At 39.1% G+C, this 13759-nt stretch overlaps 1 protein-coding gene across 2 annotated transcripts; it reads left to right on the top strand.

The window, feature by feature from the left end:
• Positions 1-22: 22 nt before the first annotated feature.
• On the top strand, positions 23-13474 carry QRSL1 (glutaminyl-tRNA amidotransferase subunit QRSL1). 2 transcript variants are annotated; one of them, XM_054194813.1, is made up of 11 exons: positions 23-169; positions 427-586; positions 1762-1860; positions 3256-3352; positions 5110-5286; positions 7510-7685; positions 7811-7923; positions 9480-9672; positions 10070-10187; positions 12318-12523; positions 13017-13474. In XM_054194813.1, the coding sequence occupies exons 1-11, from the start codon at positions 146-148 to the stop codon at positions 13226-13228; spliced, it is 1575 nt and encodes a 524-aa protein (XP_054050788.1). In that variant the 5' UTR covers positions 23-145; the 3' UTR covers positions 13229-13474. The 2 variants fall into 2 exon arrangements, with proteins under 2 accessions (XP_054050788.1, XP_054050789.1); XM_054194814.1 differs by lacking the exon at positions 23-169 and having other exon boundaries at positions 446-575.
• Positions 13475-13759: the final 285 nt, after the last annotated feature.

Genomic DNA, 13759 nt, shown 5'->3' with positions numbered 1-13759 from the left:
GGCCAATGGGGGGCCGCCTTCTTGCTGGCCCGGCCAATGGCGCCGCTGGGTGTTGCGGCAAGATGGCGGCGCCCAGCCGGCGTCCCGGGAGAAGGGTCGCGGCGGGCCGGCGGGCGTGAGGCGGCGGGGAGTGTGGGGGTTCGCCATGCTGCGCGCCTCCCTCCGAGAGGTGAGCGGTGTCAGCCCTCCCTGCGAACCGCCGCGGTGCCGGGAGGGCACGACGAGGAGGGGGGCGGGCTCGCAAGGTGACCGGCGGAGCGAGTGGGCCTACCGCCGCGTCCCCTTCGCGTCCACCATCCCTAGGGCGGCGGGGGACCGGGCGCGGCAAGGACCGGGGGGGAGCCCGTCCCGAAACGGCGTCGGGGATAGCACTGTAGCCCCTGAACGCCCCGCAGTGGGATGCGTCAGCTGGTTTGGCGCTTTCAGGTGTCGTCGGCGTTGAAGGAAGGCCATGTCACTCCCACGGAGCTCTGCCAGAGGTGCCTTGCCCTCATCAAAAGCACCAGGTTTCTTAATGCTTACATTACTGTAGCGGAGGAAGCAGCTCTGAAGCAGGCTGAAGAGTCAGAGAAAAGGTACAAAAGAGGTACGTTCGCGCGTACTTGGTGTCAGGTCCTTTAAAAGGACTGTTGCGGAGGAGCTCTTTGTGTTAGATGAAGCAAATTTTCTTTTTAAAGTAAGTGTATTCGGCAGACTGTTGGGGGCTGAGGGTTGTGGACAAGACATCAGTGGGTGCATGCTGGTGGGTACATGCTTGTGGGTACATGCTTGGCACTCGGCAGTGTATTCACTTCAGAAGTCAAAGATCTAGACCAAACCAGGGAGTTACTGCACGTTAAACAGGCTCTGTGCTTCTTCAACAGTACTGCTACAGGTTGCCTCCTCCTTCCCTCAGCAGTTTATTTTAAATTGGTGGCCAATGGTTACCACGATCAGGAGGATGCAGTGGTCTTTTGCAGGCCTGTTGGCTGAGGTGGACAGACATCTGGCTCAGCCTGTCAGGTTTTAAATTAAGAAAGCAAATGAAAGTAGAGCAACTTCATTAGTTGCAGTTATTTGTTGATGAACAGAACAGCATTAAACCCTGTTACCTGCATTTAGAGGCTGAGCATTCTCATTTTTCTTTGTGTTTCCCAGAAGACAGAAAAGGGAAACTTTCACCTAATAGGGTACTTGTTTTCTGTCCTGGGTGACACTTGCCGTCCTCTGACAGCTTAAGAAAATTGCCAGCCAGAGTGTTTTCTTCCTGACATAGGTGTTGTGATTTTATTTTAATTTTTTTCTAGATGGTGGATAATTGATCATCTAGGGAAGATTTTCTCTGCTTCAGTAATTTTTTTTAGATCATAGCTACTGTGTATGTCAGGTAGGCAGAATTTATGTCTCCCAGCCTAGGGATGGAGTAGATTTAGTCAGCACCTATGGCTCAAATAAGCATTACGTAGTCATTTTTGAAGAGGTGAGCACTCCTTTGGGATAACTAACCTACATGAAAGCAGCTGCCTGTCTTTCAGGCTTAGACACATTTGCAGATCTGTGGGGTCAGGTCTGGGCTGGGTAGAATGCTCAATGCTAGAGTTAGAATGGAAGATTGTTGTTGAAAATGTAATAGACAACCATTAAAATGCGAAGTGGATAGCATCCTTGCTTCCAAAAAACACCCGAAGGGACAGGTAAAATAAATTGTAATTGATAAGAAGACTATACGTATAGCACGCTTTGCTTTAATCTCTGTTGTCTTTGCAATAATTTCTAATGCAGGTCAGCCACTGGGTGTTTTAGATGGAATTCCTATTGCAGTAAAAGACAACTTTAATACAGCTGGCATTGAGACAACATGTGCATCAAACATGCTAAAAGGTACAGTAGAGCTTTTAATGTAAAGTCAGATCTCATTTCAGAGCTCTTGCTCTTCTCTTTAGAAGGTTTATGGAGTGGAGTCTTCCAGAAATCTATTTTCAAAAAATGAGCTGAACTCATTTGAGAAAATATGTTTATCTAATTTCTTCTGCCAAGCTCATCTGGCATTACAGATGCATCTGTTTCTTGTGTAAGCACATTATCTCCTCTATTCATATAGTTACATGCTTTTAACAATGCGATGTTTATTATACTCCATATGCTAAAATAGAATTGGTCTGTAGTTCACATTTTGCTTCGTGGTACTTTTAGGTCCACGGGAGAGCTGTTTCCTGCTGTTCTGTCTAGCAAAATGCAAAGACAGTCTTTTTTTTTTTTTTTTTTTGTTTTGTTGATAATTGTTGACTTAAGTATTTTTTCATATGGCTGTAGGAAGACTAGACATTTATTTTCTCTATGTTCCTGATATACAGACACATTCTATAGGGCTTTTTTAATATTTTAAATTTCCTAAGCTCATTGTTTCTATTAACATGCCATGGACATTTTCAAGGTGTTAGAATGTTTTCATAGTAAAAGAAAAAGTAGAAAACTTTCCTTATCTCTTTTATTCTGCACAAAACCTGAAAAGTTTTGTGGAAGATGGCTCAATTAAATTAGCAGAATGCTAATCTGATTATGGGGTTTTTTAATAGTAGAAGAAGACAAAATATGAGTTTGCCATTTAAAAAAGTGTTGTATTAGTTGAGATGCTTTTCCTTAAAGCATGTTCTCAGAGCTACTGTGGTTGATTGGAATGTCATGGCTGAGTATTACGAGCGACGTTGTCCTTGTTATTCCTGTTGAGGGTGGGGGTGGAGAAACCCCTGTCAATATTCACGAAAGGTTGCTATCTAGGGATCTCGTGTAAGTGGCATGGTTCTCATCCTGATTTACGTAAGGTCTAAGTGGTCAAGGGTGCACACGTTTGATCACAGGATAGCCAGGTAGTATTTCAGCTTGTGGTTAACCATATGCTTCTATATATCATGGCAATGGGAGATAACTCAAGATAGCTTAGCGCTTCTCTGTAAAGAGCTGTTTCTCATTTCTTCTAATTTTAGACAGTTCCTGCAAATTGGCTGAATGCAGTAATTTGCAACCCTTGTGGTAACTTGTTTATGTGAAGTCTTAGCTCCACACTCTAGAAATTATTGTGTTGAAAGTTTTGGAGGGAAAAAAAAAAAAGACATTGCAAACAAAACAGCATTTGGTTTACTTTTGCTAGATTTTGTAAATTCCTCATATTATCTTGAAGCAAAAATATGGCACTGTGAACTGGCAATTCTTACGCACAAATAATGACAACAGCTGTATCTCACCAATCACTATCTTAATTGTTCTCATTGTTTTCAGGTTATATTTCTCCTTACAATGCTACAGTAGTTCAGAAGTTACTGGATCAGGGAGCTGTGCTTTTAGGAAAAACAAACCTAGATGAATTTGCAATGGGGTGAGTGATGTTTATTATTTTTAATGTGTGATTGCACATTAAATAGAGTACACACCGTCTGTTCCGATCTACCTGTAATCCTTAACTCCTCTTTCTGTGAGGTTAGAAAATAACGAATACTTACCTGTGAAGTGTATACAGAGCTGCATCAGTTTGTCACTGAGGATTTATACTGTTGTGTTAATTATATACATGCTGAGTTTTATGAACGTAGTGTTTGACTATAGTTGTGTTTGAGGAGAAGGAGGTGGTATAGCCTTTGCAGAAGGCAAAGGGTGAGCTGACTTCTTCCAGATCCAGTAGTGTGTTAGTAGAATTGGTTAAAACACCAGTTAATTGCTGCCTTTTTCTCTCTCTTTACTGGTGGTTTTTGCCCTTAGCTAATTATTGTCATGCCCCCAATGGCAGTCACTGCCTCTGCCGTTCAGCCACTGGAGTAATCTGTACGAGTACCGGCTGATTTGCTGTAAACAGGCTAATCTGGAGCAGCACTTTAAATTGCCTAAGCTAGTGTTGATGATTTTTTGTCAGGAGCATGTTGGGAAATGCTCTCACAAATTAATTCTCCAGCAAATCAGTGAAGGCAGCCAAGCTATAGCAGGGAATAGCATTGGGCCATTATGGATGGGCGTCTCTGTCACTACAACTGGTGGGTTCTGGAAAGGAATGTCTGGGACTTCAGTTACATATGAGAAATGATAATTGTTGTGTTTTGGTTTTGTTTTTATTTTACATAAACCGAAGACAGAGGTTTGGTTGGGAATTCACATGGATGGGGTGGAAATACTTTGGCTGTATTGGATAAAGTAATTTCTGTGTTGAAGAGACACTCTTTAGAGGAAGAGCAGGGAAAAAGCATGGAAAAAACTGATTGTGCAGTATCACAACTGGTCTAAGCTCATTAAAGCACAGGATACTCCTAAAAAGGCTTCTCCCACTGCTGGCCTCTCATCTCTGGTGTGTGTTTGCATGGTCTCTTGTGCTATCAGCAACGTGGCTGCACCATGAGCTTGATCAGGGAGCTGATCCAGCTCAAAAGTAATGATGTCTCAATAAGGTTAGTTTTCAACTGCTGTGTCAACTGCCTGCTCTGTCTGATGATTTGGCTGATAACACTGGCACCGTGGCGTCGGGGGAACATGGGGTAAAGGTTGTGAGGAAGGAGAAAAGTACTCCCACCCTTGCTTCTGGTGGCAGCTCTCACTTAGGTGACCACAAGCTGACTAAAACCAGTTTCTGAGAAGCCAGTCTGGCGCTCTGAACCAGCTAACTGTGGCCTCAGGAGAGGGCTACAGAGTGAGTAATAGTGTGTTATTTACAGAAAAGTGCGGGGCTTTTCCCCTCTCTCTCTAGCAGCATGGTTTTCCACAAGATTCTGGTCATCTTCTTTTGCCTTTTCCAAATGCAGGGTTAGGAAACCAGAAGACCTTTGTTTTGAAGCAGACCTGCAGCTTTACTGTTACGTAGCTTAAATCAGTTTTATGGTTTTGTGATTACATTCTTTTCAGTGGCATTAACAGAAGTTAGAAAGAGAGTTCAGGTTGTGTGTCGGAAAGGGGTGAAGATCTATAAACTTTACAGCTCTGTGTAACATTGTCGAAGTTGATACCACAAGGGTTTATGTACACCAGTCCTTTTGTGTTGAAATTGAATTTGCTAGGTTGAAGCATGAAGAATTGGATAAAGAAAAAAACTTGGTGAATGCAGTGTGTCGTCTGTCACTTCTGTCTGTATTTGTCCTATCTGACTTATCTCAGATCTGGGAGTACGGATGGGGTGTTTGGACCAGTCAGAAATCCCTGGAGTTATTCAAGACAGTACAAGGAAAAATCTGTCTCAAAATCGCATTCTGAGGACGAAGAGTCTAACTGGGTAATAACAGGAGGGAGCTCAGGAGGCAGTGCGGCTGCTGTGTCATCTTTCACATGTTTTGCGTAAGAGGCTTTTTAAAATTGTTTTTTATTAAATGTCTCAAAATATGATGCAAGGTTTGAATTTTATAGTTTTCTTATTATCTATTTTGAAACGTGAGGGATATTTGCACTGGCGTGCAAGAACTTATTTCAGCATCCCTAGTTTCTGTGTGGCATATCATGAAGCCAGAATCAATCTATGTAGGCACATTTAGGCTTGTTCATTTTGAGTGTTATTCAGCATACTGATGTGACCACTTTACACTTTGTGAAATAAAATTATAATGGCAGTAAAGGAATGAGAGTTTTATTGTTATTCCCACGTACTCTCTTAAAATTAACATGGAGTTTGTGATGCATCCTCTTCCTCAGTGTGTTACACAAATACCTGCTTTAAATGTAATTCAGCAAATGGGAAGAATTTTTCCTCCCCTCCTTTGTTTCTGTAGCAGAGTTATGTAATAATACATGAGATTCGGAATATGAAAGCTTTCAAATCACTGACTTAACAAAAGGATACACAGATACTTACAAACTTGTCTGTTTTAAAAAGTTAGAAGACAGTTTTAGGTTTTTGTGTTGTGGTGGTTTTTTTTTTTTATTTTAAAGGTATTTAAACAAGCCAAAATAATATTTTTTTCTTTTTACAACTATTATTACCTGCACAGAATAACAACACACTATTTAGCAAATCAGTTGTCTGTGTCTTCCCCACCCAACTGTTAAAAAAAAATCTGATCCTTAAAGCTTTACACCTTTCATTTTATGTAGGTTTTTAGAGCTACATAGTGGAGCACATTTTATAGAAGATGGTTTCAGTTGTGCTCTTAACTGGAAGATGTTCAAGAATGCTCCTTAGTTACTGTGTCCTTGTTTACGCACAGACTTTTTTGCTAATGTTGATTACAGCTTTTTGTAAAACAAATACAATGTTTTTATATACAAAACTCAATTTATTTTATTCTTTTTTTTTTTTTAATGATCCTTCTCTTCATCTCATTGCCCTTTGCTAAGATGTAGTCTACTCAATATTTTAATACTGTTGAAACTGAACTCGGTGCAGCCGTTCTCAAGGACTGCTGGTCCTTGTCTTGAGCAAGACTGGCCTGATCCTGATATGGTCTGGCATCTTTTGTGTGCTGAACTCCTATTTTGTACTGCTCAGCACTTTGTCTGATCAGGGAGATTTTTCATCCAACTATTTCATTGCCTGTAACCTATTGTATATCCACTCTATTAGTTTCTTTCAAGCATCAGGAATGCTGCCAGTCTTTGTCTTTTTCAATTTGAGATTTGGATGTACAGAAATGCTACAAAATTGAAGATGTTTTATATCAACACAAAAGCTTTGAAAAACTTCCACTTCATCAAAGTCAATTGAATTGGTTGAGCCATCTCAGAAACAGATTCCTATGGGAAGAGTTACATATCCGCTTCAATAAAAATTATACTTCCTTCCGAAGTTTGATTTATTTTTGGCAAAGATTTGGATGAAAGCTGTTTGTTTTTTTTTTTTTAACGGTGCTTGAATTAAAATTATTCAAAACAAGGGAAGAGCAAGTTTCATTTCAATATGAATTTCCAATTCCATTACAGTTCTTTATAAACATTTCAGTTTAGATAGAACAAACTTTCCCCTGTGAAAGAACAACAACCAAAAAAAAAAGTCAACTTAAAAAAAAATTAAATACCACGTTCTAAAAACACACCTAAGCTACTCTAAACTGGGAGTTCTGATGCTATGCTTTGTAAATTTGGAAACAGGAAAAACATCCTAGACTTTGAAAAGTATGGCCTATTGTTAGGAGCATAAAGTGTACTGTGTTGCTATTGATTTGTATTCAGAGTGTATTGGCTACTGAATAAATAAGATATTAGTGTCTGAAATGTATCTGCTAAATCATATGAGACATATCTTTTGGAGTCCACAGAATTGGAACAGACCATCAGAGAAGGCAGAAGTAGATCTTTAGGGCCACATACAGATGGCCTAAATTCTGCCTGTCTGCCTCTGCTTTGTGGAAAGAAGTGGGCTCTCCTGATGACTAATTCAGAGGCCCTAAGAAAAATAAGAGAAAAAAGATAAAGCACACATAGGGAGCACACTAAAATTGAGGCTGTGGGGTTATGACTTTTAATGTGGAAGAATTCACATGTTTTTAAATCCATGCATCTTAAAGGCATTTTTATTATTTGGAAGTGTTCTGAATTATTTTACTAATGATAATCCTTTTGAAACCATAGAGCCTTAGGGTCAGACACAGGAGGATCTACCAGAAACCCTGCTGCTCACTGCGGTGTAGTAGGTTTAAAGCCAACATATGGACTGATCTCTCGACATGGTCTCATTCCTCTAGTGAATTCCATGGATGTGCCTGGAATCCTAACCAGATGTGTGGATGACGCAGCAGTTGTGTTAGGTATTGCTACTTCATATGTCTTTGTATACAACATGTCTTTGCTTACAACATTGTCTCAAAACAAGTTGAATTCTGGCTACCCAGTGTGCTTTTTTCTGTTCTTCATATGTCGTGTCATATTTCAGGTTCACTTGCTGGACATGATCCTAAAGACTCTACCACAATTCAGGACAACTTTAAGCCATTTGAACTACCCAGTTTGCCTGACGTCAGCAAGCTCTCGATAGGAATTCCAAAGGTAACATTTAAATCCTGTCAACAATTGTGGACAGGAACAGCAAGTAGGACACCTAACAAAAAAATATTTGTGTCTTGCCCACCCCCTCTCAGTTTCTCACCATTTAAAACAGAGAAGACAGTACAAGCAGCTCGTGGAAAAGAGCAGCATGTGCTCTGTTGTCTGTGCAGGCGATTCGGAGTGAGCATATGCACATTCTGTCATCGTTGTGGGAAACACTTTCGGGAAGTTCCAAGGGAAACAGGGCACTTCAGTTCTTGGTTCTCTCTTGTTTCTTCATCAGTCTGATCTCTCTGACTCTTTCATCAGTCACCTGTACAACCTCAAAAAAGTTGCGTTTAGTGCCTTCTCGTACAGTGACGTTAGTACTGGTTTGTGCGGTACTGTGAGATACTTGTCTAAATGGCACTGTGTTAATACGAAGCAGAATTTTGAAGGCAATCGAGTGGCACAAGGAGTTATGGTTTGTAGAGCTCTAATAGGGATTGAAAGACAACTGTAATCTGGCTTCTGATGCATGCAATTCAATTGTGTTTGTAACTATAAGCATACTTGTAATTTAGGCACAACCTGTGGGACTTCAGCCAATTTTTAATTGCCTATTGTAATTTAGTAAAGGCTCTGCCTTCAAAGAGACAATGTGAATAACATTTATTAGTTTGATTTTCCGTATTTAATCCTGTGCTAGAATAGGTATACCAAAAGATTTAATTTGGTAAACAGAGATGTCCACTGACCAATTAATTATTCAGGATCTGTGAAATGCAAAAAATGTATGCCTAGAAAACAGAGTAGCTGCATACTGGTTAGATTTTGATAAATCTAAAATAGTGGTATTGGTTCATTATCCATATCCTTTGGACAGTTGCTTTCTACTACTACAGATTCTCCTAAACACATACACTCATATACTAAACATGGGTCACAGCTACTCAGAAATCAGAGAATATTATGACCCTGGTATTGTGGGTTAGAACTAAAGCAAGTATCTTCAAAAATAGAGAATTTGAATGGAATATTTTTAACTTACCTTTTAAACAGGAACGTAGCTTTTCTAAGTCTTCTCCCAACCCCTTGATTGTAGTTCTTTGGTGGCTTGTTTTGTTTGTTTCATGCCAGTTGCTACTGATACACTGTGGCCGTAACTTCTTTTTATCTTTCCTTTTCACAGTAGCCCTAGTATTTAGGATTTAAACCTGAAGAGTTTCTACCTACGAATTGCAGAAAAGGGCAGTGTAGTCTCCATGAATAGACAAATAAGTGGACAACTGGGCAGTTTCTTCCTCAGAAGAAACTGTTGAAATTCCACGGTCTGTGGTACGTGGGTTAATCCTACTGAGATGAACATAATATTCTTAAGAAGGCTGAATCCTGTTAATTTAATACCGCTGGATTGTATAATACTTAATAGATGCAAGAAGCTTTAATAAGTACTTTAAATCATATAGTGGTGAGGTAATAGTTTCAGTGTATTTTAGCAAGGAGTATTTGCATTTTTGTTGCCATTAGAAGTAATCCAATATGTAAAATCACTCCCCTTCTTGTTTTTCTCTAAGGAATATCATGCACCAGGGCTTTCTAGTGAAATTCTGGCTCTCTGGTCAAAGGCTGCCGACCTCTTTAAGAATGCGGGTGCTAAAGTAATTGAAGTGAGTCTACCACACACTCGTTACTCAATTGTCTGCTATCACGTGCTGTGCACAGCAGAAGTGGCATCAAATATGGCCAGGTTTGATGGACTGGAATATGGTAAGGCCTTTGAAAAAACTATTTTTTTCTCAGACAATAGAAACATTGCTGGATGCCATTAAAAATTATTAGTTTTAGTAGAGGTGCTTATCATGGTTGAATGTTTGGTGTTATTTCTCCAAGATGGAATAGAGTGAAAAACCTGTCCAAATAAAAAAGAGTAAATAAATAGATATTGTAATGTATTTCATTTCTAGACACAAAAGTGTCTGGGCTTAAAATCTGTTCAATATTTCTGTAATAAAACAGGAATGTGTTTTGGTTTTTTTCCAGAATAGGAGCGTGTCAGACTGCAGCAAACAGTGGCCTATTTATTACTATGTATAACGTTACCTAATGCTGTCAAATCTTAAGGATTACAAAAAGTATTAATTTCCAATTTGGTTTTTGTTTTCAGGACACCGTTCTGACATGAACAAGTCCACAGAAAGTATGTATGCTGCAACACGAAGAGAAGGCTTTAATGATGTTGTAAGAGGAAGAATTCTGTCAGGAAACTATTTCTTATTGAAACAGTAAGCAGAACATCTTGAAACTCAAATTTGCTAAATTAACGATATTTTAAGCAAATGGTCATGAATCGTTCATGATGACATGAAAAAAAAAATTGTCCTTATATTAGTAGCTACCTGTATTACTATTATTGCTTTAGCTATATAATACCTAGTCAACTGTTAATAGTGAAAAATAATGTTTTCCCTTAGTCTTACCAGTGAGCTTTTTTTTTTTTCCCCTACCACAGTATTGTTGGCACCTATTAGTTAAATTAAGCAAAAATCTATCCTATGGTATTCCATTGAAATCATACTAAAGCCATTACTGTCATAGTGTTAAAAGTTCTGTAGCTGCTAGTCTCGTTAAAACTGCATAGGAAAACTGCTGGTACGTTCTACTGAGGCTGTTCCAGAGAAAGCCAGAAGATACGGCAATTAAATTAACCACAGTTCTTTGCCTCAGTATACAGGGAAAGGAAGGTGCTGTGGCAAAGATCCTGAGCTGATGTCTTTACAGGAGACAGGATTTTATCCAGCTCACGTAGAGAAGCTGGTGCATGGATCAGTTTGACTTTTTTTTTTTCCTAGTTTTCACTCCTTATCCAACATTCCTAATTTATGTTAGTGAAACTGCTGTTTTTCTATGTCTTAAGTTGTTCAGATACTAACAGAAATATTAGTCGTGTAATTAGTCTCAAAGCAAGTGCGCTACAGAAAGAGCTCTGTCAGCAAGAGTATTTATCGCATGTGGCTTCTAGTTGCTCTCAGAGACAGGAATGTTGTCAGTCAGTATGTAACAATCATCTTTTATGGAATGCCGATATTCCTGCCAAGTGTGCTCCTTCTGGTTACAACTGTCCCGATCAGATTTCCGAAGGCTGCTTTAAAATTCAGGTAGTTCACTCTTCTGTGAAGAAATATACAATTGGCTTCCATCAAGATTGAACAGGAGAGTCCTGTTCCTGTCCACAGTAAATTACTTTTGAAGAACAGAACCCAGGGTTCAGAAAGCATTCTTAGAATAAATAGTGGAGAAAAAACACCTGTCTCTCTTGCAAATACTGCATTTTGCACTTTTTTTTTTTTTTTGAAATTTGTAAAATAACTAGGTGGTTGTTGAGGAAGCAATGGAAGCTTGTCAACATTGTATCAGAATTAACAGAGAGCATGTGTTTGATTTAACAGTATTTTTTCATTTAAGCCCAAAATAGTCTTTCCAGTTTAAAATATTGTTTGAGGTCCATTTTGTTCCTTTTACTGTTTTTCTGAAGTTAACAGCTAGGATGATTTCAGAAATGATTGTAGAAAAAAGGCTAATTCCCATGACACAACTTCTTACCTTGAATCTCATGTCTATTATTGATTATAATGACTTTAATTGCTGTTTTTCAGAAACATAAATCCTTAGATTACTCTTACAAAGTGGCTTATGGGCAGTTTCAGTTGTGTTATCTAAAAAAACTCTGGCATATAGCAGTTTTTAATACTTCTCCCTCTTTTTTTTTTTTCTTTAGAATAGCTGTGGTTTTAGGTGGCAATTGCTTTTGAAACTGAACTTCTCTGAATTTAAGGATTCCACGTTTACCAGTTCTGCATTATGAAGTTAAAAGGAACAGCAGACATAAAACTGACTAATTTGTTTCTGCTTCAGAATTGTGTAGAGACAGTTTAGAGATCATAGACCACATGGAGACCTCCGTAGATGATGGGGCTTTTTCACATGCTTTAAGTATCTTGCTGGATTGAATCCTAAATGATTAATGCTATTTTCCAAGCCTGCTTAGTTCCGTATTGTTCCTAGGCTTTGCTGTGCTGCCCTGCAGTGAAATTCAATCCACGGTTTAGTTTCAGAAAGGTGATAAAAGCATTGTTTTCATTTTTAGTTAGTTATTGTAAACTAGGGTTTTGTTTTCCCTTCACCTTTCTTCAGCAGTATGCCCTCCTCTCTTCCTTCTCTAACAGCTTCGTTGCTATGAGAGCATAAAACACCATGTTTGATGACTAAGCTTCTGGCATATCAAAAACTCAAGTACCAGCGTTAGTCTTTTGACTGGAAGGAATACTGGCCTTGTCTTTTTTACAGTAACTAAGAAATTAAGTTCTGTATTTTTTGAGTTAGTTTCAGGCCCTCATGTCCGTATTTCTTTCTAGGAACTATGAAAATTACTTTATCAAGGCACAGAGAGTCAGACGTCTCATTGCGAATGACTTTTTGAAGGTTTTCGGGGGCGGTGTTGATATTTTACTCACTCCTACCACTCTGAGTGACGCAGTACCATATAGGGAATTCATCAAAGAAGACAACAGAACCCGCAGCGCGCAAGATGACATCCTAACACAGGCTGCAAACATGGCTGGTGAGTAGGGACAGGAATTCAACTACGTTTTCCCCTGCCTAGTCATTTTTAATATCCATTCGCTTCAGCTATTTAACCTTTTCTTCAGAGTCAGGATATTTCCCCTCTGTGTTGTAATCTTAACAGCAATAACCTGGTATAAGGATAGCTTATTTATGAAACGCTATGAAATGTAAGACGAGATTTTAAAATGAGGCACCTGGGAGCTGGATAAGGGCTGCTATGATGAATCCCTTCAAGTTCCAGAGACCAAAATCTCTTTCTTAGGAGAGTTGAGTGTCTTTTCAGAGGATGCTGACTCCTTAAATCACTCTGATTCATTTCTTGTGATCACTTGGCAGTATCGTTAGTTCACTGACTGAAATTATTTTTAACTACTCTTCTTCTACTACATAAAAACAATTCTAAGAGTAGAATTGTTACAAAAAATACTCCAAGTGGATTTGTTTATTAGTAAGTGTTTGCATGTGTATCTTTTCTTTTTTTCTTTCAGGACTGCCAGCCATAAATGTTCCCACAGCTCTTTCAGAGAGGGGCTTGCCCATTGGGCTTCAGTTCATTGGACGTTCATTCCAGGAGAAGCAGCTTCTCACTGTAGCCAAATGGTTTGAAAAACAAGTAAAATTCCCAATGATCCAGCTAGAAGAAGTGAAGAGGCACAACCACGATGTCTTTCAGCATCAGAAATCTGCGTCTTTTTCATAACATGGGACTTGCTGTTCAGCTAAAGCAAGAAGGCTGTGGAGATGGTCTAGAAATGTGTCCCTACAGTTAATTCTCTTATGCAGAAATAATAATCCATTTTAAGAAGACCATATACAGTAATGCAGGATGGAATCGTCACAGCTCTTGTTACTATGTAATCAAGGCAAAGTGAATCATTAAGTAAATATGTCTGTTATTAAGAACCATTTCTAACTGATATTAAAAACACCAAGTTGAAATTATGTATCTTATGTCTGTGGAAGTGCTTTTTTCCATCCCCAGAGGGTGTGTAAGGTCTCTGACCCATTAAAGAACTGACCTGAACTTTCCTGTGAAAATTGCATTGTTGCCTAAGGGCTGGTTTCCTTCTGGAGCGTAGACTTTTGTAATGGAGCAATCAGACAAGCTCTAACGGAACAAAGGTATCAAGGATCCATGCACCAACAGATAAATAAAAAAGGAAATGAGAATAACATATAGATAGTTAATTAAAAAAAAAAAATAAAATCCCTTCTCACAATCTCATGCAAG

This window comes from Rissa tridactyla, chromosome 3 (genome assembly GCF_028500815.1).
Source record: "Rissa tridactyla isolate bRisTri1 chromosome 3, bRisTri1.patW.cur.20221130, whole genome shotgun sequence".
In the NCBI taxonomy this organism is placed as follows: domain Eukaryota; kingdom Metazoa; phylum Chordata; class Aves; order Charadriiformes; family Laridae; genus Rissa; species Rissa tridactyla.
This window is presented reverse-complemented; position numbering and strand designations above follow the sequence as displayed.